The sequence below is a fragment of the Talpa europaea genome (assembly GCF_964194135.1).
Source record: "Talpa europaea genome assembly, chromosome: 12".
Classification (NCBI taxonomy): domain Eukaryota; kingdom Metazoa; phylum Chordata; class Mammalia; order Eulipotyphla; family Talpidae; genus Talpa; species Talpa europaea.
This window is the reverse complement of record NC_140079.1, coordinates 99,705,796-99,731,526: the sequence shown is the minus strand read 5'-3', so window position 1 is coordinate 99,731,526 and position 25,731 is coordinate 99,705,796. Positions and strand designations below refer to the sequence as shown.

The 25,731-nt window shown below is 50.4% G+C and overlaps 1 protein-coding gene across 5 annotated transcripts in view; it reads left to right on the top strand.

The window, feature by feature from the left end:
* The window catches only part of RBFOX1 (RNA binding fox-1 homolog 1), a gene marked incomplete at both ends in the record, with an annotated part of 929,893 nt that overhangs the window by 111,476 nt on the left and 792,686 nt on the right, over window positions 1–25,731 (top strand). For all 5 annotated transcript variants that reach the window (XM_084251201.1, XM_084251196.1, XM_084251209.1 and 2 more), the window contains one exon: window positions 16,021–16,068. In XM_084251201.1, coding sequence (XP_084107327.1) covers window positions 16,021–16,068 — 48 coding nt within the window. The remainder of the gene's footprint in view (window positions 1–16,020; window positions 16,069–25,731) is intronic.

Below are 25,731 nucleotides of genomic sequence, written 5' to 3'. Positions count from 1 at the left end.
TGGCAGGCTGGATGCGGGGTGGGGGGTGGGGGTGAGGGTGTCCAGCTGCAGTATCCTTGGAAAAAGTCTTGAGAGACTGAGGATGGCAACTGATTTTAATTAACAGCAGGTGGGTCTTCTGGTCAACCATTTGACATTTGGGTGGCTCAGAGAGTCGCCTTTCCCTTTGAACCACATTTACTTCTGGCTTAATTAGTCCTTCTGAAATAGCCTTGCTATTAGCAACAGCCTTCCCATTTAAGATCCTTTTAGCCAGAACTTTTATTTTTTATTTTTCATTCTTCTCATTTTAGTACCGGCTTAATGTTATAAAGGGCTTGGGCTAACTCATTTTAATGACCTCTGCTACATAAATGCTAATTTTACATTTGGCCTTATTTCAGTGGGTTTTTTTTTTTAAAGACCATTGCTTTCAGAAGGACAAAAATGGAAAGATTAAACCCCTTAGTGTCATCTGCCTGAAAAATCCTGTGGTTTCTTCTGACAGGAAGAGGGTTTCAAATCCCTCCTTGGTCTGAGCTCCAGTGCTTGACATATCATTATTGAACTCAGCTGCTTCATCTTCACCTTCACCCAGTTAATTAAGTAACTCATTGAATGTATTATTCAGTTTTGATTCCCCTGCCCACGACAGAGAGAGATGGAGCCTGATTCTTCATCCTTGCCCTCCTGCCACTTTCTCTTACCTCTTCCTTCCTCACATCCAGCAACAGAAAAGGAGAGAGGAACCTCATGGGAGTGTGATGGGAGAAGGGGAAGGCGGGAATTGTTTACCTAGTCAACCCCTCTTCAGGTGCTGGGTGTTTGCTTTCTTAATGAAACTGCTAGAAACAAGATGAGGTTGTTGATGATGGTGATGATATGTCTCGAAGATAATGACATCACAATATGCAAAGCATTGTCTTAGGTCTTAGGACTGCGTCCTTCTTATATGGCCTGATTTAATACTCATTACATTCCTTTGGGGGACACACCGGTGAGAACCTCACTTTACAGGCAAGAAGGCTAAGATGACATCGAGTTAACTCGTTCGTTCAAATCTCACTGCTGATCTGCATCAGATGTATGATTTGAACTACCGATGAGGTGATTCTTAATACAATACTGAGAGCATCGCGGCTAGGTGTCTGGATTTGCAGACGAGTGTATAACCCTAACATTAGAGTGTTGGGATCTGTGATGAAAATAGCAGTTGAAGGTGGTCCCAGGGGTGGGCCGCCTGCCTCTCTCAGCCTGTTGATGACAGGGGGCTGATGCTCCTTAGGATAGTGGTCCGCAGCCAGGGGTGACTTTATTCCCCAGGACATTTGGTCAAACGAGGATGCTTGTGACCCTTTATGTGTGTGTGCATTAAATTCAATAAAACATGTTTAATTAAATACAGCCTGTTGAGGAGATATGAATTGGGGAGGGGCAAGGGGTTCTGCATGGGGACTTAACTAATTGGTTAAGTTGACCCAACTGGAAATAAACAAGGGGAGACATTTAATATGCATGAAAGTAGAGGAAGGGGCTAGGGGAGGGTGGGTGTGTACAGGAGGTAGAAAGAAGCACGAACATGGAAAGGCAGAAATGTAGAAGGTCAAAGTCAGGGTGATGGGAATAGACTGGTAATTGTGGATCTGAGAAAGAATTAGAGGTTAGTGGGTAGCTAAACAGGAAGATAAGGGGAAGTAAAGGGACAAATAGAATAAAACCAAAACAGGCATTTGCATTTCAAAAGCAGAAATGGGGGCGGGGGTTGGCATGAGAAGGAAGTCCACAGCAGCCCTGCCAAACCAGTATCTATTCAGTGAGGGGTATTGAAATATTTTTGTTGAATTTAACCAAGTTCATGCATACCTAAGAGAAGGAAACAGCCTTATCAAGAGGGTTAACTAGAAGGCTTAGCTTTCTTTACCCTGAAATATATTTGGGGGTGGGAGACCCCGTGGAAAGCACAAGCTGTATGGGGAGGTGGGTAAAAGCCAGCCCTGATATCATCTTTGTATTTCTCTGACCCGTTCTTTCTCTGGTCCTTCCTGGATAAATGCTAGTGCCAGGGACTGATCCAAGGTGAGGATCCGGAATGGAAAAACACAAGTGCAGGTCCTCGCCTGCGCGGCGCTGAGTGGAGGGGGGTGGAGACAGAACAACCAACAGGAAAACCAATGTTTAAGAGCAAATCGTGGTCAATGCAATGAAGGAGCCAGAACAAAGAGGGAAGATACTTGAACAGACATGAGTACAGGAAGCAGGGCCAGCACTGGGTTGTCTTAGCAGGAGCTTTGCAAAGGGAAGACAAGGCCAGCAAAACAAACACCTCAAAGGCAGTCTCCTGCAAACTTGAGAAGCTGGGAGGGATCTTTGTGGCTAAAGGGGGGTGAGCAAGAGTAGGCAGGAATAGTCGCTAGAAAAGGGGTCTAATGGGGGCTCTGGGGAGCTGGGTTTCATCCTCTGAGACACAAGAAGCCATGAGGGGTTCTAGCAGAGACACTGAACAATTTGATGGGTGTTTCATAAGAACACACCTGGGTTTGATTTCTGTATCTGTTACTCATTAATTTCAAGCCATGAACAAAGTGTCCCCATCTCTGCGCCTCAGCGCCCCTCCCAGCACTGATCATAAGGACCCTCTCCTGGAGATTGCTGTGGAAGTGACGTGTGCAAACCTCTTAGGGGTGGACGTGACGTGGAGTCAGCTCTCACTGCATGCTAGCTAAAAATTAAAAAGGTAACAACAGCAGATTTGGGGATGCTGGGACCAGTTATTACAAAGCTATTGGAAAGGAAAAGCAATATGACCTCGTGAGTGTTGGCAGGAACATAAGCAGCATAACCAGTACCCTCAGCGCCGCAGCCCCTTTGGGATTGGGATGTTGTCCGATTGCAGGAGGGAGGCGACCAGAGGCAGGGGAGGTTCTGGGGAGAGAGGCGGTGGACTGTGGTGGAGGAGGTGGGATCCTATTCCTTGGTCATCCACAGTGCACGTGGGACCTTAAAAAATAGGGCTACCCTATGATCCACCTCTGGGTGCACCTCCAAAGGTATAGAGTTACTAGCTCAAAGAGGCAGCTGCACCCCAAGTTCGTGGCAGGGTTGTTGGCAAGAACCAAGACGTGGAGAAGCTGGGAGGGGTCTTTGTGGCTAAAGGGGGGTGAGCAAGATAGGCAGGGATAGTTGCTAGAAAAGGGGTCTAATGGGGGCTCTGGGGAGCTGGGTTTCATCCTCTGAGACACAAGAAGCCATGAGTGGCTGTGAGCAGATGGACGGGCAGTGACTATGGGCTCGGGAGAGCCAGAGAGAGGGCGGAGGGAGAAAGACATGGCAGGGCACGGGGCAGACACCGCCCTATAGGCACCGTGTGGCCTGGGGAGGAAGGAAACCCTCAGCTTACACAGCTCGGGTGCACCTCGAGGGCTGTGTGCTGAGTCGGGGAGACTTTACATGGCCGGTATGAGCAATGACAGGCTCTCAGGAAAGGAGGCCCGAGCCCGGGACGTCAGGGGCGGGGGGCCAGGGGTGAAGAGGGTCAGCGGTGTGATGACCACGGTGGGGCTGCGTGCAGCGTGGGGGCGAGAGTACTGCCGTGTCTCATACGTGAAAGTCTCCACGCCACGGTGGGTTTGTGCAGTCTGGGGTGCGGAACAGTCAGTGGCACAGGACAGTTTGGGGACCGCGTGTCCACCTCATCAGTCCCCTGGCCGAGCCTGTTCTCTGGGTATCAGAGAGATGTCACCGCGTGACGCTGCCTTTTGTCTGCTGCCCACACGCAGACTCCCCTGGGGCAGACAGAGGAGCGCGTCACCGACACCCTCGGTGGATTCAGTGGCGCACAGAGGAGCCTCTGGAGGTGGGGGGCTGCCTGGCAGGGCGTCGCCCCCGGATGAGGATGGGCTGCCCGATGGCTGGAAGCGCCTGTCCTGCCCTCCCTGCCCGCGGGTGCAGACGGAGGAGCTTCGGCCGAGACCCCCAGAGTGGCCTAGGCCGGCTTTCTCAGCGGCGCTCTCCTTTTCATTATATTTGCTATTACCGGGGCTGAGCTTTTCCCTTCAAACCTGTTAACCTTCTAGCAGGGGACGGGACCGTGTGAACTCTGAGACGGGAGCTGATGGGAAATTGCGAGCCTCCAAAATAGGGGGGAGCTTCCTGTTGTTCAGTCCTGTAGGGATTATGAGGCGGGTGGAGGGGGGGTGGAGAGAGACAGGAAGGAGGGGGAGCAACTGGCCCATCAGCTCTTGCACGCAGGGGCACCTTCTTCAAGCAGGAGAGCCGCGCCCCTGTGTCGGTGCCAGGGCCAGGAGGGCACCCACCTCTGTGGGTGAGGACCACGAATACGCCTTTCCCAGGGTGGCAAGGGCGCATCCTTGGTACCCTTGCGTGTCCACCTGGACAGCCCCATCTGGCTCAAGGAGGGCCTGCTGGCACTTGGGCGGTGCTGCTGCCATCACTGCGTGAATAAGTGACTTCGAAACCAGCCTCTGTGCTCGGCCCTCTCTGCCTTCCTTGGAGCAGCAGCTGCACCTCTAGCCACTAAGCTGCAGCATCGAGGGAGACTCGGGTCAGACCAGCAGGTCCGTGGTCAGCTGCCTCTGCTGGGTGCTCATTTCATCGCCATTTCCGGAACACCATGACCTGGTCTGGGGAAAGCACTTTCACGGGGAGCGGGGGGCGTGTCGCGATGAAGCCGAGTGACGGGGTAGTGAAGACACCAGCTTTTGAGTAGAACCAACCTGTTTCCAGCCCCAGGTCCAAGGTTTGCTTGTGACCTTGGACAAGACACCCGACCTTCCTGTGTCTGCTTAAACGGGGTTAGCATGTGCCTGCCCCTGGATTAAGTGAAGGTCCCTGTAATTAATATGACACGTGTGCGTGTGCTGTATGTCACATACAGGTGCATGCGATCCTGTCCATAGGTGGCCTTTGAAGAGGTCGGATATATTGGTGGCCGCTGAGGAGATGATAACGTCATGGGAGAGACAAGGCACCCAGAGATGCATGAGAAACCCAAGCTTAAAGGAAAGCGGGCCTACAGCAGAGGGCAGCGGCAGGGCCTCGTCCCAGGAGGGCTGTGGGGGGAAGGGCCTGGTCCCAGGAGGGCCAGGGGTGAGGGCAGTGACCTGGGAGGAGCCGCTGTTTCTGGATGGGAGCAGAGGCGGGAGACCGACCATGGTTGCAGGTGCCTGGGTGAGCAGAGGGAGGGTGAGGCTGAGGGACACGGTGAGCCACATTTCTAGAACGTGAAGCGTGTCAGTAGGCAGCCGGGTTCAGGCTGGGCAGCGTCTGGGGAGGACTCTGGGAGAAGGTGAGTCTGACGAGGGAGGCGGGCGGTCAGGGCGCGTGGGCCAGATAAATCCCAGCACTTTTATGCTCTTGTCAATTCAAAATTATCTTCAGGCAATGATGTACCAAAAGGAGATTTTATTAGATTTAATTGTATGTTTCGCCACATAAACTATTTTGACACACTTGTCCAGCCAAGCTCCTATGGGAGGTCAGCATCTAATCCCTGTGAGGACAGAGCAACCAGGCACCAAGTTATTAGTCCTCCAATTAATAGACCAGAAATCAGACCGATGTGTTAGTTTTTATCACCTGGAAGTCGTAAAACAAACAAGCAAACAAAAGAGCAGAGCAGATATTGAGACTTTAAAAGAGTAAAATTCTACAGTGAGTGCTTTAAATCAGGACCTCACACAGTGCAGCAGACCTCTCCTGTCTCCCCGCCGCTCCCCTCGGCAGTGGATTTCAGTAGATCCGCCTGTTCTGCTCCCCACTCTGTCTCTGGGGAATCTTCTCACCCCCTGGCCTGTACCCCAGCTATTCTACCCAAAAATAAATTCAAAAAAGGATTCAGGCAGTGTGTTCATCTTGTATAGAGAAGGAAGAATAATATGGGGTCTCCCTGGTGGCGCAGGGGTTAAGCACAGCACTATGAAGCTGTCTGCAGCCACTGCAGCTTGAGTTCGATCCCCAGCCAGGGAGCTACCCACATGGCGGTGCAGACCTCTCCTGTATCCCTGCTTCTCCCCTCAGCAGTGGATTTCAGCCAATCTGCCTGTTCTGCTCCCCACGCTGTCCTTGGTGAATCCTTCCCACCACCCCGCAACACACACACACCTCTGGCCTATACCCCAGCTCTTGTATGCATAAATAAATAAGTCTTTAAAGTAATAATAATAATAATAATAGTCACAATGAAATTATCTAATGTGTAGGATTATATGAGCGTGAACCTCAACGTGAAGGCTGTGGCTGTAGAAACAAGTGTGCTGGCCCCAAGTTCATGACGTATTTTCTCTCAGTGCCAGCAGCAGCCTGACGGTGCCAGGACAGGCACTGACATCTTCTCCCCAAATGCATGAACAGGGGCTCAGTCAACACACACGCCAGTCCGGGTAGCTGGTTCGAGGTGGAATCGGGTTGGGTCCATTCCTGACACTTCTGCCTCAGGTGTTTTGACTCCAGCCAGAGGTGCGAGTAAAAAGGCACCTTCTCAGTGCATTTCCCCTCAAATATCACTGGGAATTAGTTCACTATCTTTGTATTGCCACGCGTTCACCTTGCCCCAGTTCCTCAAGAGGTTGGTATACCAATGAAGAATAATAATTTGTTATTATTTTTTTTAATTTCCTTAATTTATTCCAAAAGTCTTTAGACCCAGAAGTCAGAGGTTACAGACCTCTACCCCACCAATACATTAAAGGTCAATTCACAGTTTTTCTCCTTAATTTAATTTGGCAGGTAGACTTTGAGCAAAGGGGCTGCAGGTGAGTGGTTAGGCTGCAGGTGAGTGGTTCCAATGTCGGAGACACTGGGAACACAGGTGAGGGTCCCTAGGGGTGGACGGAATGGCTCCCCACCCCAGGGTGCTACTCAGTCCAGCAATCAGTCAACACCCCAGGCATTAGTAAGAGCTGCATCTTCGGGATGCTGCTCGCAGAGTCAGTGTAGAAACGGGGGTCTGTACCCTGAGATCGGAAATGGGATAGGAGGAGCCTTGGGGGTCTCCCATGATGAGGAGGGGTGATTCATATGCTCTGCCATTAGACGTGGGCCCTGCCACATAGATGGGGTTCCCCTACAGAGAGGTCGTTTCTGGTAATAACCCTAATTCTGGGTAAGACCCCTAATTTGCGTCCTTCTGGGTAGGTAGGGGAGTGGGCATAGAAGTTTCTTGTGAGCGGGCAGAGTCTCACGGGCCCTCCCTCTGAAGCACCCCCCAGGCCCACATGGCGCAGGGCCTTCCCTTCGGCCTCCAGAGCGGATGGAACTCCCCGTGGAGCGCAAGCGCCAGTCCTGGCTCCTCTCCCAGCTGACCTTGGAGCAGGTGATGCTCCCCAGGCCTCCCATCTGTTTCCGCCACCTCCTCCTCTAGCCCCCCCCCCCTTGGTGCTGTTTCCAGATAAAAATAAAAGCAAGAGTAATAACAACACCACAGCAACGCAGAGCCTCCCAGGGCCGAGACCGCGGTGATGGGCTGTTCAGGCGGAGGCCGAGAGTCCTTCTAGAAGCGACCCCGTTGCGGGCTGGCTCTGTGGGCATGCCAGCGACTTTTCCTAGCCCCTTCCTAATCTTCAGTTTGGTTGCTTAACTGGAGTGCACTAAACTTCAATTTCATAATTGCATCCTCAAATCCCTTAATGAAGGTGCCTATCAAAGTCTAAATAATTACTCGGTAATTTTGTATTTGCAAACTCCAGCCCGGCTGTTTACACCTTTCTGTGGTTCAAATGGGAGGTTCAGGGGCCCACCTCACCCTCTTTTCTGAATCAGGGGCGTTTCGAGGACAGCTCCCCTGTCCTCCAGGGGGCCGGTTCCACCTTCTTCTCTGCTAGCCCCACCTCGGTCTTTTTCTTCTGCTATTTGTGATCCACCAGAGCTCCGCCTTCTGGTTTGGCCCTGGGGTACAGGTGTGGATCCTCACCTGAGACTCCTGGGGTCTTGCACCCCAAGGCCTGCCTTCGTGAAGGGGTCCCTGTGAGCCTGGCTCGCCCTTCTTACCCCTCAATAATTACTCCCTCCTTTGGCCAGTATCTTCAGCTCATGGGAAGCACCCCCACAGGCCTGCAAGGCCTGTGCCCCTTTGCCCTCTAGTTCTTTGGGCTGGAGTCGTTGCTTAATTCTTCCTAAGAGCCCATCAGGGCAAGCACTGGAGACCTCCCAGGAGACTGGAGGCCAAAAACAAAACAAAACAAACCCACAGGCGTAGGAAGCCTGGAAGCTGTTGCAGGTGCTGCTCTGCCTTCCTGCCCTGAGGAGGGTGCCTTTAGAGGCTGGGCCCATCAGAACCCCAGAGTAGCCACATCGGGGGGCAGAAGCCAGCTGAGGAGCCCCGACTTCTGTGCTGGTGTTTTTCTCCCTGATGCGGATTTTAAGCACAGCGACTTGTTGAGAGAGTTTGCAGCTGACAGCTCCTGCAGAAGTATTATTCTTAAAAGCGGCACTGAAATTATTCACCTCATGTAAAAACAAGTGTGATTTACATCTAATATGGGTAATTACTTTTACAGTTAATTAAAAGCTCTCTCATTAAGCTCCTGCTGAGACGCCAATGCATAGCTCTTATTTGCAAACAGACCCTTGCTTTGCTCTCACCTCCCTGCCTTCTTGCTCCTTACCTGAGAGGGGCTGCTGCCTCCCCAGCAAATTTAATTGCGCTGAGTCAACAGCCCAGGGCCACCTGGCTTTTCCCTGCAGCCCTCTTCGCTCTCGCGTGTCCCTGACAAGCAAGCTGCCAGAGATGTAGGATGAAGAGAACCAAGTAATTTGTGGGGGTGAGGGTGTTATCTTCTGAGAAGGAAGTCACAGGGGAGAGATGAACGCCCAGCTCTCTTCATTTGCATGAGAGCGAGATAGAAATTTCTTGTGTGGGCCAAGAAAACCTGCCCTCCAGGCCCTTAAAATGCCTCCAAATGTTTACGAAGTCAGGGCTTGGCATTCTGACCCAGCAGACTGAAGCAGATTTGACTCTCCTGGTGGGCCGGATTTCTCTTGCAATCTTAGCTCTTTTACACACATTTTGGGTCATTTTTCTGGTTTCGGGTGAAACCGCCCTGAAGCCCTGTCTCCTTCACACTTAGAGGGAAACCTTAGTGCTGCTTGAGACAGGGTGCTTCCTCAAAGGACCAGTTGGTAATTACTGAAGGGTTAGTAAAGAAAACTTACATCATTTGACACTTAAATTTGAGGGGGCAGGAAGAGCAAGGGTTCAAGGTTTGCATTCCCCGGGTCCCAGCTGGAGGCTTGTGGTATTTTGCGTAGCTATTTGCTCCCATCTGCTGGCCACGCGTGGGGTTGCAGGAACTGAACAAATTTGTGAATGGAGACCAAGTTCAAGAGCAGATAAAATATGCACAAACGCTTGTACTATTCTCATGGATTGGGGTGACCTTATTTGAATCTTGGTCCTTTGAGCTGAACCAACACAGACTGAAGACTTGAGCTGAAAGGCACAGGTGACTTCACATTTGCCACAACTATGAGGACCACATGGCACTCAATTTTTTAGAGGTTTGGGCACCGCGGTTGTCCCTAACAAAGGCAATTAAATTCAGAACATTGGTTTAAATATTCAGTTCAAGGACAACACATGCTATCGGAGAATGCACGAAGGACCTAGCAGGGAGATGGGGTGAGTTTCGATCCCTCTTCTAGTTTTCCCATCTGCAAAGTGGAAGTTCTGGACCCACGGGCCTTTGCGGTTACATTTATCATCAAAGTCTGAGTCTTTGTGAAGGTTGAAGATTTTTGTGTGTGAAGAAAGTTAAAAACTCAAAATGCAGTGAATCGATTTGTTCTGAGCCCTGGAATCTGAGCCCGTGCTGGATGGCTTCTTTACCTCAGAAACAATTGCTATTATCAGGGCAATAGGAAAGAAAACAGGCCTCAGTATCAGAGGGAGGTCATTGAAATGAAAATTTTTGCTGTTGAAGCGGAGGAGTCAATCAACTCAAATCACGCCTTGCGGGATCAGGATTAATTGGGGATGGTTATTTATTTTTTTAAAGATTTTATTTATCTCTGCATACAAGAACTGGGGTGCAGACCAGAGGTGTGGGGGTGAGAGGATTCACCAGAGAGAGAGAGTGGGGAGCTGAACAGGCAGATTGACTGAAATGCACTGCTGAGGGGAGACAGGAGAGGTCTGCTGCACCATGTGCGTATCTCCCTGGCCAGGGATCTCATTCAGGTCACAGTGGTGATAGCCTGAAACGTAACCCCTAGGCCACCAGGGAAGTCTGGGTTATATTTTAAGAGACTGCAGAGTCTGGAGAAACTCTGAAAGCAGAGTTGGAGCTGCCCTTTGTGAGGGAAACATACATTTATAAGGGAAATGTCCGTCGCTAATTCTACTCCCTCTCCGTCTGGGCCTCATTTAGAAGCCTCGAGGGTAGGGGCTGCCCATCTCAGTTTGTGGGAACACACTCTGTGAGGGTCACACAACCACGAAACACCTGGGGACCCACTTCTCTGAGGTGTCCCCTTCCTTGACAGACATGTAACCATACCAGGAAGAGACAGAGTCTCCAGAAACTCTTGTCAATGGAGATACAGAGCCTTAAATCTGCATAATGGCCACCCTCCTTATGGTGCCTTTCCTGGTAGCTGCTGTCAGGGCACAGGGAAAGCCCCCCCACCCCATCTGGAGTCCGCTCAGGCCGGGCAGAGAACAAATGACCTTCAGGAAGATGAGCAGGAGAAAGGCTGTAGGTAGGAGAATGCTTATAAGTGCTAGAGAATAATGGGGTGTTTATCCTGCATTTGGGACCTGCGGCATCAAGGAGGGGGGTCACACTTCACACGCAGATCAGAAGCGGGTGACCTCAGCTTCGCTCACCTTCAATCTCACTAAGATGAGATTCTTAGAGAGGCTGTTGATGGATAAACCTGCACCCAAGCTACGTTCTTCTAGGTATAAACAGGGGAGTAGACATGGCTTCTTCCACTAGGAAAAAGGGCAAAGGACCCAAAATTCCTAAGGTCTTCACAGCTATTAGCTTAAGAGTGTGAGCATCCTGTAGAGGGTACATAGACACCCCGAGGCTCCCAGGGCCTCCACTGGCCTCTGGTCCCCAGGCCAAGATGACAGAGGCCTGGCCCTTCTGGGCCTCCCATAGCTGGGCCCACCCTGATCTCTTTTTTCTTTAGCCTAAGATGGTACTTAAGGGAGTGGTTTGGGCCACTTTGGGGGAGTTACTCAGGTCTCCTGGGTCTCTCCCATGTATACAGGAGGTTACTGGACTTCTGCATGTTTTTCTCCCGTTAATCTGTCTTTTATTATGGGTGGGGGCTGTCTCAGCCAAGATGTCAAAAATTAGAGAGGAGATTATCTCGTAATATGTTGTCTTCCCTGGTATTGTTCAGAATTTAAAATGCACTTTTGAATCCTTTCTGGAGCGTATGTCGAAGTGTACTTTTTCTTGAAGGTATCCATTGTCTTGCCATCATTTTTCTTTTCTATTTGAAAAGGAACAGTGGGACACTTGGATTTCTTCCCCAGGAGAAGGGTAGTTGGTCACGAGCTGAATATGAACCTTGGCGCTCTCTCTGTCTCTCCCAGCTCCCAAGAGAGCCTTGTACTTCGGGTGAAGGACTTTCTGGATTTCTCTAGTACTTACGCCCTAGAGAACAAAGCCACCCCAGAGATAGTCAATCGCACTTAACGCTCACGTCAAATATTAGCTCCTGGTCTTTTCTTTCTACTGCCCTGTGGGATCGATGCCTGAAAACATCAATGCGGAGATCCCTTGTCTTCTGCAAACAGCAGGGCCCACAAGCTGCCTTGCCTGCAGCCAACTTGGGATTTCTCACAAAGGATTTTTCTTTTCCAGCAAGGCTTAGACTGCTTGGGGTGGTCCCTGAACTATGCTTTTCCTTTTCTCAGTGAGAAGCAGCTGTGGGGGGAGAGGAGGTATCCCTCTCCCCCTCCGGAGCCCTTTCTGGCTGGTCGAATAATCAAATAAACATGAGGCAGATTCGTAAGAGAAAAGAAAATAAATTTGACTGCTCATATGTGCGTACCGGGAATCTACATAGATGTGTGGATTCCAAAGACGGAGAGACAGTGGGGCTAAGGAATGGGGCACGGGTCTGGGCCTTCAGGGAGAGAGAAAGGGACTCGCCATGCGAGACCAACTGCTCTGTAATCACATATCTCCCTGCCGTATAGATGGTGTTCCTAATACAAAGGTTATTTCTGGTAATAATCCTAATTCTGGGTAATACCCCCAGTTTTCATGCTTCCAGGTAGTTAAGGGAGTGATAAATTTTCATCATGAGACTGCAGGGCCTCAGATGACTTCAGCCTGAAATAATCCACTTGACACAGTGCCAGATCTTGGGGAGCCTGTCTGGTGTATTTTGGGGGGGCCTTTTCTGACCCCCTCAGGGAATCCCATCCTTTAAGCACCAAATGAGAGACATTAGAACAGGAAGTTTCTGAGTCTCTTGGTTATGCTCCTGTGGCTTTTGTAAAAGTTTCCACAAATTTCATAGCTTAAAAACAATAGGAATATGTGCTTTCAAAATTGTGGAGAATTCTGTGCTCTGCTGAAGGCCACCTCTGGAGGCTCCTCCCTCCCCCTCCCCACCTGCCCTCCCAGCTGCCGGAGGCCCTGGTATTCCTCAGCTTGGGGCTGTGCCTCTTTCATTCTTGGCCTCCAGCTTCATGTGGTCTTGTCTTAGTCTTAAAAGGACCCCCATCATGGGGTGGGGGATGGACAACCCTCCTGATAATACAGGGTGACCTCATCTTAAGGTCCTACCTTAATTACACCAGCAAAGGCTATTTCAAAATAAGTACCTATACACAGGTGGCAGGAGTAAGAATGGAACCTTCTGGTGTCCTGGGTGTCCTGCCCAATCCATGATGAGTCCCTTGCTTCAAACCCCTCTGAGGTCCCCCCACTCTCATTGGCAGACATCACTACCTGTCCACAAAGGCCTTAACTTTAGGGCAGCGGATGTCACGACACATAGTCCAGAATGGCATGTCCCAGCTTCGTGGGCATAAATAACCCTGACCTACCTACAGAATCCTCAGAAACAACCAACACACAAAGTCTCTCTCGGGAGAGAGACCGGCTTCTGCAGAGAACACACACACCAGTGCTTTGATGTCTAAAAGGCAGAAGAACTCAGAAGACTTGAGGGGAAAACTTTAAAAATAGAACTGCTTTTTGTTCTTAGTGCTCCCTGCAGAACCAGGTCTCACAAAGACTTTTGGAGGATACCACCCCCGAGAGCTCGCGTCATTGATGTCTTCATGTGCTCCCAGACCTTCGTACCCGCTGGATATGCCTCACAACAACTAAGGCATCTCTAGGGATCATTGTCCTTCTTCTGCAGATAGGCAAAGCAGGACACTGTTCCCCAGCAAGTGTGGTAGTGTCCAGTAATCTGATCCCAAGCTGGGCGACCCAGGAGTGTGTGAGGAGCCCAGCGTGTTCCTGGCCACAGAACCTTCTTCGGTGCGCACACCGCCTGCTTGGGATGGACACTTGTTCCCATTCACACTCAGCACTTCATCAATTGAGCTGGTGCCCAAGTGGAGCCATTGAGTGGGTTCAAGTGTTTACTCCATCCTCGGGCTCCAACTGGTCAGGTGGGACTGAGTCCACCTGCAGACGCTGGTGTTACCTGGAGCCGCCGAGTAATATCTGTCCCCGCCAGAGTGACTCTGTTCCAGTTTGAGTCCAACATTGTTCAGAAGCATGTACAGCAGCTCCCACACTGAGCTGCAGAGAATGACACCCCAACCGTATCATCTGAAGGAAAAATCCAGCCTGGGCTTAGTCAATTACTCCTGACAAGAGTAAATGGAGTGATCGTGGCACAAGGGCTAGAGCTTGATTCTGCCAGCTGGCTTTTTGCTGTCACTTGGGTGGGCCCTTGGTGGCAGGAAAGCCAGAAACCTACCTCTGGTTTATTGGCTTCGTTAGATGAATAACCCCTGCCACTTCCACTTGGGGAGATCATAGTTAAGCTTGGCTCTCTCCCCAAAACTCAGCCTCTTCACTGAGGGAGGAAGGCAGTGCTTCCCTGACGGACAAAGCCTGAAACAAGGAACTGCTTCTTATCTTGCTTCTCAAGTTTGAAAGGATCCATGCTTATTGCCACTCCCATACCTAACCTCCGTGTGTTTCTTTTCTTTTTTTTAAAGATTTATTTATTTATGCATACAAGAAATGGGGTACAGGCCAGAGGTGTGAGGGTAAGAGAATTCACCAGAGACAGCGTGGGGAACAGAACAGGCAGACTGACTGAAATACACTGCTGAGGGGAGCAGCAGGTAAGACAGGACAGGTCTGCTGTGCTGTGTGGGTCAGCTCCCTGGCCGGGGATCAAGCTTGTGCTGCAGAGGCTGCAGAGGCTGCAGAGGCTGCAGAGGCTGCAGACACTGCAGACAGCTTTATAAGTTGCGTCTCAACCCCTTGTGCCACCAGGTAGGCCCCCTCTGTGTGTTTCTTAGGGTGAATTCAAAGTGAGTTCAGAGTAAGGGGTTTGTTCCCCAACACCCAGGTTCCATCAGTGACCTCAGCCTTTAAGGTACGAGGTGGGGTATGGTGAGAAAGCCCCGAGCTCAAGACCTAGGACTGCGCTCTACCCAGTAGACCTTCTGGAACCTTGTGTTGGTCTGTTCCAGCTCCCACAGCAGAACACCCAGACCAGCGACTTAGACAATAACAATTGACTTCCAGAGGTCAGGGTGCTGGCAGGGTTAGGTCTGGGTGTGCTGTCTCCCTGGCATTTTCTCTATGTCCTCACTTGGCATTTCTTGGGGTCCTGCAGAGAGAGGACCAGCTCCCTGGCATCTGTTCTCATAAAGACTCTCATCCTATTCTATCAAGGCCTCATTCAACTATTCCTTATGGCCTCATTTAACTTTGATCACATCCTTATAGGACCCAGCTCCAAATCCAGCTACCCAGGGTGGGGGGCTATGGGCTTCAGCTTATGCTTTGGGGGCTGACACACTCAGTTCACACACTTTATTAAAATGCAGATTCCAGCCCATAACCGGGGTGGAGCCTGAGAGTCTGCATGTTACCCAGTGACTCTGGTTGCTGGGGCATAGATCACCTTGTGTAGCCCATTCCCCGGATGCTCTTATATCACAGGTGGAGGCCGCTGAGGGTCTCGGGGAGGTAAGAGGATGCGGTGGATCCCACTTGGTTTGCAGGAGCCTCCGGGCTGGGGTTGCAGCCCTAAGCCTGTGTGAGGCTTGTCAGCCAGAGCCCAGCGCAGAGCCAAGGCCTGGCTCGCCCAGCCAGGCTGATGAGAAGCATATCACCAAGCAGGCCTCCCATTCGCTTGCTGTGCTTTTGAGTCTTCCATGCCCAGAACAAGACCTGGTAGCAACAGGTGCTGAGTGCAGGTCTTATGAATGAGTACATGCATGTCACAATCGCCTCTGTGTGTGTATGCACACTCGTGCCTACACCATTCTGTCTAATTGGCTGATTCCTTGAGGGTAGAAGCCATGATTTTTTGATCTTTGCATTCTAAGGAAGGAAAATATGCATGAAAAAAGTAGGCCTGCAATAAATTGGATGGCTGGCTGGCTGGCTGGATGGGTGAATGGATGGATGGATGGATGGATGGGTGAATGGATGGGTGGATAGAAAGAAGAATAAAAAAAATAGATGTTATTTGTGTAGAAGGGAGGTAGCTCTGGCTACCCTAAATTTGGAGTGGGTGAGAGACCTTAAGTCTGATGAAGGAGTCTGCTGAGGTGCAGTATTGTCTGGGGGCACATGGTTTTATGGGCCACCAGCTTCTTTGCCGTGACCTCTGATCCATAGCTTTTGCCTTTCCTCCACATCTGCATGTAATGAAACCTAGTTATGACGTCCATATGTCCCCGGTGCAAACACCAAGACACAGCCTTTAAAAAGCACTGTGGAGAGCAATGCCTTGAGAAACAACTGTTGGGGGGTGAAATCTTTATTATTTCAAAGGGCGTTTCTATGCCACCGCCGATGCGCCCTGACCACGGGTCTCACTCCTTTCTCTTTTTCTCTTTTGTCCCCTTCTCAGGGTATCACAGCAGACTGTAATACCTGCGTGGAAATAGAGGACAGAAAGGTAAGGCAATATTTTTTCATCTTTTGGTTTCAAACCAAATAAGAACTGTGCGATCGAAACCCAAATGTTTAAAAGGCATGTCTTGCTGGACAACACTTTGCACAGGCGATTCGCGCGCTGGTAATGGACGCTCACAGTAAACATATTTTAAAATGTCCATCCTTTTGTTCCCTCGTAACCTGTATGGTTGCTGAGGGCTCCGATGGAGAGTCTATACCATAATGGAGTATTTAAAAATCGGTGCGGATTTTTGTTTTAGTCATATGCTTCTCATCAGGAAAACAGCTCACTGGCCCTTCACGTCAGTCCATACTTCTGTTGAAGATTGTCAATGATTATTACAGATACTGTGTCATAGGTTGCATGTAATTATTATATAATACTACAGCTATCACAGATTCTATATTCCTGGGATTTCCAAGGCCAGTCTCTACATTTATACACTTGGACTTAAAAGAAAAAGCCTGCCTCAGTTTCCATCATGACACAGCTCACAAACAGCAACTTTTTATGATGGAAATCTGTTCCCATGAGCTGATTTGGGGAGGGTGGTTCAGTTGGGAGGGGCTGTCATGACTCCCATTTTAAGAGCCCCCCGCCCCTGCCGTTTATCACCCTCTTACACTTGGTGTCCATCCCCTCGGGAAAAACAGCTGAGAGATAATTGTTCTTCAGTTAAGTATCTTCAGTCTCTTTTTATTGACAAGAGTTCCCAGAAGTCTCCATGACCAAGCACATCCAAGCAGATGAAATTTTACCTCTAATGCCTTGGGTCCAAAGAGGTCAAATAAGTGAATTGAGGGTACATATCTCTCAGCTACTTTTGACATCCTTCCACAATTTTGAAAAATGTTGCTCTCAGCAGCTTACCATTATGTCGAATGCAGTTATTATTTCAAGCAGAGGTCTTCAGCCCTGATTTTGCAATAGTGCAGGCTTCTGCTGATTAATAAGGTGGCGGAGGACGTCTCCAAACAAAATTCATTTTTAAATAAAAGGCAGTCGCCATGCAGTATTTTGAGGAGTGTTAATCTCCTCATGGTGAAAGGAATAATCGGATGGCAGCTGAAATTCTCCCTGTGTGATCTCAGCTTAGTTCGAGCCGCGTGGAGCTCTAGTTTTCAGGCAAAGGTGTTTCAATTCCTGTTTGTGCCAGGAAACTCACAGGGGTGCATTGTGTGAGCCGGGTAAATGCAATTGCAGGCGGCTGGGTCCTGCCCCACGCCGGCCCCTGCTCACCTCACAGTCCCTCGCCACTGCCAAGGCCCAGGGTGGCCACTTTCAGGGGATTCTCAAGCTTGTGTCTGTCCAGGTTTGTTTTTCCCTGTTACATTTTTTTTGCCAGTAATGTTTGAAAGATGCCGTGAAAACCACATCTGCTCCATCGCCAGTGAGCAGCCAGAATATTCTCTGGGATGAAGGCCAGTCACGGGGCTCCACCCTCCCTGCCCAAGTTGCCTTCGGTTCAGACACAGACATGATAACGATCCCCCAAGGCCACGGATGCCCGGTGATGCTTACTGAGGGAAGAAGGCCTCTGTGGTCATTCTGTCCATGGCTTCTGCTACTTTCAAGAGAGTAACACACACACACAGGTCTCTGCTTGGTCATAGATTAAGGGGTGGAGATGGTGGCTCATTTCTGAAAGTCCCACGGTTTCTGAACTTGACCCCCGTGTTGGATGATTCTGAATGAACCCAACCTGTGGCCGCGGTGAACACCCGTGGCTCCTGGCCACCACCCTCATGTCCTCCAGCCTGGCCTTCAACCTCCCCTAGGACTTTCCTTCTCTCTGCTCAACAGATCCACCCACATTTTCTTCCTCTCCGATGTACTTGTGCGCCTGTGTGATTCCCATTTCAGGGGGACAGCCGTCAGGGCTCCTGATGTTGCTGGAAGTGTCAGTGAGAGGTGCAGGGTGGCTCTGGAGATCCAGGTCCTGGCTCTGCAGCCCCCATTCCAGTGGCGGGGTGGCACCCCACATCTGGGGTCCTGCTGTGCTCTGCCGTGGTGCATCCCCCGGGGGGCAGCCCCCGACGTGTCACCAGGGAAACCGCCCTGGAAGTGATGGCTTGTTTCTCATGTGCGTGCCCCTCTGCACTTAATCTGAATGCTTCTGGCAAAATCCATCATGTGATAAAGTGGAATTGAAGTGACAAAAGATGACAGCAGTGCCAAAATAATAAGTCAGCCTACCTCTGACGGGCCCCTCCTTGGCCCGCGTGGATTTTTACGAGCTGCTGGGAAGGAGAGGCCTGGCGTTTGCTTGGAGGGTCAGTTTCCTTTGGTCCAGAAAGCTTGGTCCTCGGTCTGCGTGGACGTGATGGCATCCCTGCCTTTAATCCCGGCCTCCTCCTCCTGCTCCCGGGTGTCTCTGTGGGGTGTGCGCCTTGCGGCTGTGCCGTCCGAGGGGTGTGGGTCTCGTCTTGATGGCAGAGGATTCGGAAACACAGAACCTCCACATCTCTACAGTGGAACCGGGTCTGCCCCTGCCGTCCCCGCCTGGCCCCTCCTGTTTTACTCGGTAGCGCCACTCACCTGGGCTGAGCCGTTTTCCCGTTGAGCGGGAGACCAGGTAGGATGATGGAAGCTAAACGGCTGGTCTCAAGAGCCGCAGAGAGCTCTCCTCTTAATAAAGAGCCATAAAATTGCTCTTCTCGGTCTGCACCTCGTCTGGGCTCCGAGACCATTGACAGAATCAGAGAATTTGTTCTCGCTCTTACGTCTCTCTTCCCTTCGTCCCCCAGCCTCTTCCCGCCAGCGGACAGAGAGCTAATTGTCGCTTGGAGAACCTCACCCGGCTGAGGGTGGAGGGATCCGGGCTGTGTACTGGACTCTGCTTTTGTTCTGAGTCTTGTGGGCTTCCGGGCATTTCTCCAGAGGGCGCCCTAGCGCTGGTGGCGATTTCCCCCCTCTGGTGGGAGGCAGAGACAGGTAGTTCCTCCCACAGGTGACGCCTCCGGCTGCTGCAGATGTGGCCCAGGGGAAGGAGGCCGGTGCATCCCGGTGGCCACGTGGCCCCCATGCTCTGGACGCTCTGGGGACTCTCAGGCCGGGTCTGATGGAAGCCGTGATGGTGGAGGGGAGCAGCGGCTGTCGTGCAGGAGGGATGAGCTGCCTCTTATGACCGTCTTCTGGGCCAGGTGCCCTGACAGCCCCAGTGCTCCCTGCAGCTCAGCGGGAGGCCCTGACGCTGCCCCATCTGCAGGTGCAAACATGGAAGCCAAGAGCACTCAGTGCTCCGTGAGCTCTGGGCTCAGAGGTTCTACCTTGCGAGCGGAGCGTGCCCTTTGCCCCCAGACCATCCGGTCCTGCACACAGACAAACAGGAAGGGGGTGTCCTTTCTGCCGAGGAGCAGGGCCTGCACCGGCCCTCAGCTCTGGCTGGGGTTTCCCGCGGGGCTGGTCTGGTTGCTTTGGCAATTCCAGCAGTGCAGCTGCCAGGCTCTGAAGACCATGCTCAGCGCACAGGCGTCACGTGGCACAGTGGGATAAGCACAGGCTGGGGAGCCAAAGCTCTCGTCTCAGCTCCCTCCCAGGGCAGCTCCGTGGCCTTAAGAAGCTTTCCGACCTCTTGTCTCTCCCGCCTGTAAGTTGGTGATAATAAATCCACTGGGAAGGCTGATTTCAGGAGCTGACAAGAGAATACCACAGAGCAGTTTACATAATGCCTGTCACAACATAAGAACTCACTTCCCTTTGGCTACTTTGGTTTCTGGTTTTGCTCCTGTCCACACCTGTGGGCATCTATGCCCTCGATTGTGAGACCCCTTGAAAACAATGAGTCTGCAGGGAGCGCAGTGGGAGCAGAGGGAAGGGACAAGCAGCGGGGCCGGGTAGCTTCAGGAGGAGCTTCGGAGGATGGATGCCGGCCAGGTTCAGCCAGTTACAAAGTCACCTGTCTGCCCGGTCCAGGAAACGGGGTCAGAGGGTTCTGAAGCTTTGGGGTCAGCAGTGAGCTCAGGTGACGGGGCAGGGCAGAGGCAGCTACCTGCTGCCTGCGGGACAGTTTCATGGATACCACTTGCTAGGTCAGTCTGGGAATCGGTGTGAAACGGCTGATCTTCAGGAGACTGTGCCAACCCAGTAAAACCCATGCAGAAAAGAGTCAAGAGCATTGCAAGGCTGACTGGCTGGCTACGTCTCTATGGGTTGGGAGCAGCTCTCCTGTGAATAACCCAGGGGTGATGTCTCTTGAAGACAGATCCTGGCACAGGAAACAGCAGGGGAGAGACACAGAGGTGGGAGAGGGTGTTTAGGGCAGATTCAGGCCCCGCATGCAAGTCTGAGGGGCCTGGGGAGCTGAAATGGTGCCTCCCAACAGAAGGGGCAGGGAGGGGCAGGCTTGTGGGGTGGAGTCAGGGTTATAGGAACCAAGGAAATACCTGAAGCTTGGGGTGACCAGCTCACCTAGTAGGAGGAGGTTCTTAGGGATGAGGAGGCGGGATGAGCACAGCGATGGGGCGTGGAGGACAGGCCGGGACAGGTAAGTCAGGCAGTATGCACACTGGGCCTGGGTTGCCTGCCAGGGGTCCTCTTTTCAAAGATGCGAGGAAGAGGAGGTCCACGTTTCCCCGCGGGTCAGCGAGGCTCAGGTGTGAGATGCAGAGAGGGCTCCTGGGCAGGGGTTGTCGGGGTGGGGGGGGGAGGGAGGAAGCTGTTTCTTGGCACCTGCACTTCAGACCTTGGGTTCCATCGAGGAGACATAATGCGGTGGGCTTTTGTTTCGTTTTATTTTGCTGTTGCTGCTTTTAACAAACCCAAAGTTCTCAAACATCTGCTCATTGGTCTTTTCGACCAAAAGACCTGGAAGCCCTGGCTGTCCACTTCGCTGGCTGCTGTCATTCAGCGACCTTGTTTCCCAGGTGATTTGGGGCTGGGATCTAGACATGACCAGGGCTATGCAGCATTTTCTTCAGTGCACTATTTCTTCTTTGTGAAAATCTGACTTCGGGGGGTTTAAAATAATTTAGACAAATTTGTTAAGAACAAAACCACTGAGTGAATTTACTGATGTCCGATGGATGTTGGAAAATTGTGCACAAGACTGCACAGATCTGGCATTAGGGAACTTTCCTGGTGATGCCTCAGCAATGAGCAGAGACCTGGATTTGTGAAGTTCAAGCTCTGCTTGTCTGTAAGGGGCCGGGCTGGATGAGAGTGGGCCCGAGGGCCAGGCTGGATGCAGAGAAGCGGGTGTGAGTCTGACCTAGACTGTGCAGGAGATGCACAGGAGGGTGGACAGGGCCAGTCACCTGCCCATCCACGTGGCGTGGCATCTGTGGCCTCCCCCAGTCCAGAGTGTGCTCAGCTGAAGTATTTCTGTGCAACTGGCTTCCCCCAGGAAGGGAGTTGATCAACATGGACAGTGAGTTAATCTCCCGGATTTCAGAGGCTTCAGTGCCAGGGAGGATGAAATGGCGCCAAGCAGTGACCGAGTTGGCTTCCGTTGGCCGCGGCTGCTCCCTCGCTGTGGGTGGGAGTGGAGTAACCCCCCGGGCTCTGATGGGCAGAACAAAGAGGAGCGGGTGGGCTTCCCCCTCACAGGGGCTCTCCCCAGAATGGACAGCATGCGCGGACCAGGTTCCAGATGAATATGGAAACAAGAGGGCAGACAAGGGCACTGACCGCGCTGGCACCATTTGCCGAGACTCACGGAATTTGTCTGGGATTGGATTCCTTTTCTGCTACAAATGGCCTTTGTTTAGGCTGATGGTGTGTGCGTCAGTGGAAAGAGGCTCCGAGAGTCCCTGCAGCTGCAGAAATGAGAGTCAAGGCATCCCTGTGCGATGATATTAGAGTTGCAAGCTGGGGGAGGGGTGTCCAGAAGGCGGGAAAAGGGACACTCTGGGGCAGGTGCAGAGATGGACGTCTGGAAGGTGTGACTTGGGACCTGGCTAGTGGTCAGTATATCTGGGGTTCAGAGCAGTGGAAATTTGGGGCGTGGGCAGGAGCCAGGCACCTGGAGCCTGTGAGCAGGGGAGTGTCTTAGAGTGAATCCTACTTACCTGCAATGTGATCCTCTCCTGTGAAATGCCAGGTGCATGAGACAGTTGCATTGCCTTATGGTGTGTGTTTCTCATAGTGTGTACTTGACAGCTTGACCTCTAGCTGGTGTCACCCCTATTCCCACATCTCTGACCCAGGGGTGCAGAAGAGTCACCCATTGCCCCCAGAACCTTTGCCTGTGTTGCTGTGTCCCTTCTGTGTGTGCCGCCTTACGACACTCTTGCAAATTCCATAGGACTCTGGAACTTCTCCAGAACATTAACCATCATTCCCATGGGGTAAGACTCTCTTCTAGATGAGGTCACAGCCACCAGCCAATTGGTGGTTTGCTGGAGTTTGGGGCCAACCTCACTGTGACTCCCCCATCTCTGCAAAGAAAGGTGCATGGCCATTTAGGATCCACAAAGCAGGTCGAATTTACTCTAATTTACAGTCGGAGGGTCAAATAGATTTGGGTTTGCATCCTGCTCCTGCCCTTTCTTATTAGTGAGAACTTGGGGAAAATCACATTAGCTCTCTGATCCCCCTTCTGTAAAATGGTGCCATGACAGCACCATTTTATAGTGAGCCATATTAGTCAGGACTTCTCAACTGCATCGTAGAAAACCAAGACAGACTGGTTTGAAGTAGATAGATAGATAGATAGATAGATAGAGTGACCCGCAGACAGATAGAGAATTGGCAGGAAAACAAGGCTTTCTCTAGCATAACTGATGTTTCAGATCCCAACAAGCTGGTAAACATGGCGGCCAACCCCAGAAAGAAGGATCTTTTCCAGTAGTTTCGGCACAAGCCTGCAGGTGGTGCTGGTTGTCTTGGCGCATCTTGCAGCTGTGGAAGGGGTGACCTGTTCACCCCCCTCCCTCACAACCAGCGGTTGGTGGCCCCACAGCTGGGCTCTCAGTCCCTCTGCAGTCCCTAGAGGAAACCTTCAAGGGATTTGTTTCTCCAGAAGAGAAAACAGGGAGGAATACAATCAGGTCGGCTGCCCCGTGCCCACTGTGGGCCGGGCAGTGTTCAGCGCCCATGGCTCCTCTCTGGGGTCCTCACCAGAACCCTCTCAGGCCACTTCCTGGTAACTTAGACTCAGATGCTCAGGTTCTCTTACAAAATAAAGAGACAGTAGATACTTCCCAGGGTGACCAGTGCTCTTAGCCACCTAGGTAGGCACAAATTTTACCTTGGAGAAATGCAAACCCCCTCATTATTGCAATCTGAGATTAGCTTTTCTCCTCCTCTTCTTAAATCCTTGTTTTGGTTTCCTAGATCTCTGCTAGGTTGGGAGAAGTTACACATAGGACCAGTTGTATGACAGGGAAGTAAAGAATAAAGCTGAAACTAGATGCCAGGTCTGCAGTGACAAGTCCAGGGTTTTGTGTATCCTGCAATTGTCAGTCTGGTGGAGGTGTGTAGAGATGGCTGGAAAGCACAGCAAAAGGTGCAGGTCAGTGATTAGAAGGAGATTCAATCTCTGGTGTCAACTCAGAGTGACTGATGGTGGCTGCAGAGAATGCTCTGTTGATGAGGAGTCTCAGTTGTGGGCTGTACCAGAATGAGTGCATGATTGATTAGTGATGTCTGCTGAGGGCGAGGAAGTGGGAGCCACAGTGTGTGTGCCAAGAATACATTGCTCCTGGCACAGAATCTGGCAACTGATGAGTGAAACCAACCCTTGAATGCTCTGTAGTTAAGCCCAAAGAAGAAAAAAAAAAGCTGTCTGGCTTCTACTGCATTGCTGCTTAGGGTTTACTTTTGAACATACCTGTTTCTCCCGCTATATTATGACGTTGCATCTATCAGTGGTATTTTTATATATGGCACCTGACTTGCAGAGAACTGAACACATGAAATCCTTATGTCCAGCAGATAAAGTCTATACTATTGATTACATTTTGGTGAAAATGCATCTGACTTTGGCCTTAGATAGGTAAGCTTATGTTTTGATATCTTAATTTTAAAAGCATGATGTATCTGTAATGATATTTTCATATCTTTGCAAGTATGTATTCATTGGGTTAGAATAGTTTACATTTTATACCATTAATGACAGTGATTATTTTCATCTGGCATGTATTTTACTTCAAAGGTACAAGTCTATCTTTCTGTGTCATTTCTACCCATACTTCTTTCTTTAAATTCTGAATTTAAAATACATTTCGGAAACAATTAAGTCAGAGCTGGTTTTCTTGGATAGCTCTGACAGCTCTTCTTAAAAAAAATGGCCATCGGCTTTTTTAGTGATGAGTGGAGGGAGTGTTAATTAATTTCTTTTCTCTTCACTTGGTGTATTTGATTATCTTCCGTCTTGATATGTGATTGGACAGCTTTAAGCTTTAGATAGAAATCACTCCCTGTCCAAATGTGATTTATGTTGTCCCAACACTTTTGCACAGTTCAGCTGAAATTTTCTTCATGTTGATCAAGGTCAGAAAACCCAGGAATTATGCCATCCATCTCCATCCATCTCAGCAGCTAGAGTGCTGAAATAATTTTTGATAGAACTTGATGCAACAGCAACAGATTCCAAGGGGGTGTGTGAGGAAAACATGCACACACATACGTGCAAACACACACACAGGCCCACGCACATTTTATGTTGAGTTGTTGTCATTTTCCAGGGCTTGAGAGGTGTTTTTGCAAAAAATCATCAAAAATGCAGCATCTTTTACTGTGTCCCTTGCAAACTAAAAGCTACTAGAATCTGCAGGAGCATCAGATCTTTTTTTTTCATATTTTCTTTTTAATTAGAAGGTTTTCTGGGAGGATTAGAGGACAGATCCACAGAACAGAAAAGGCCTCAAGCTCAAGATGTCCTGGTTTTGGTTAAGGGAGATCACAAAGGAGAGCCCACCAGGCTAGTGCCTCTGACTCAACCATGGAGACTCTCAGTCTGATCCAGTTAAGCAGCTGGAACCCCTGGTGTAGAGAGGACCCAGTCAGAGGACTACCTGAAAACTGACTTCCTCTCACCTCCTCTTCAAATAGCACCCCGACTTGCAAAAAGGAAAACAATGTATACTTTTTTATTCCATCTATTCAGATTGTTTTTCTGTTGATCCAGTTCATCAGCTCCCAGATTGATATTAATTTTGCTCCTAGGATAGGAATGCTTTCAGGGGGATGTGATAAGCCACTCAGGAGCTAACAGAAAACTCTCACAAAGGAAATCCTAAGTCAAATCAAATACATGGTAAACACCTGTCTTCCATCGCTGTATGAAAGTGCAAATTAAATCCACTGTGAGCTGCTGATTCCACCTGCTATTCAGTCACATCAGCATAAATGTAGACACGTATGCAGATGTGATCAAGTACCAGCATCAAGCAGGAGACGTTAAATCGCTTCGTCATATGTTTTCTCATTCATGTCATTAAAGGTTTTGTTATTATTTGGAAGGGGGAAGATACTTCATAGTTGTTAATGATAGCTGATGTCAGAGATGGGACTCACCTGGTTGTGCCGGGGTTGGAGGCTCAGGTGGCATTAGGTAGAAATAGATATTCATCTTGTATTTAATTCCACGCATGAATCATAGGCCATTGGAACACAGTTTCTCAGGCCCTGATGCCATGAAGCTTGGAGTCTATGGGAGAAGTTCCAACTAAAGCGTAATTCTATATTCAGAATTGTGTTATATGCAAGGTGAGGGGGAGA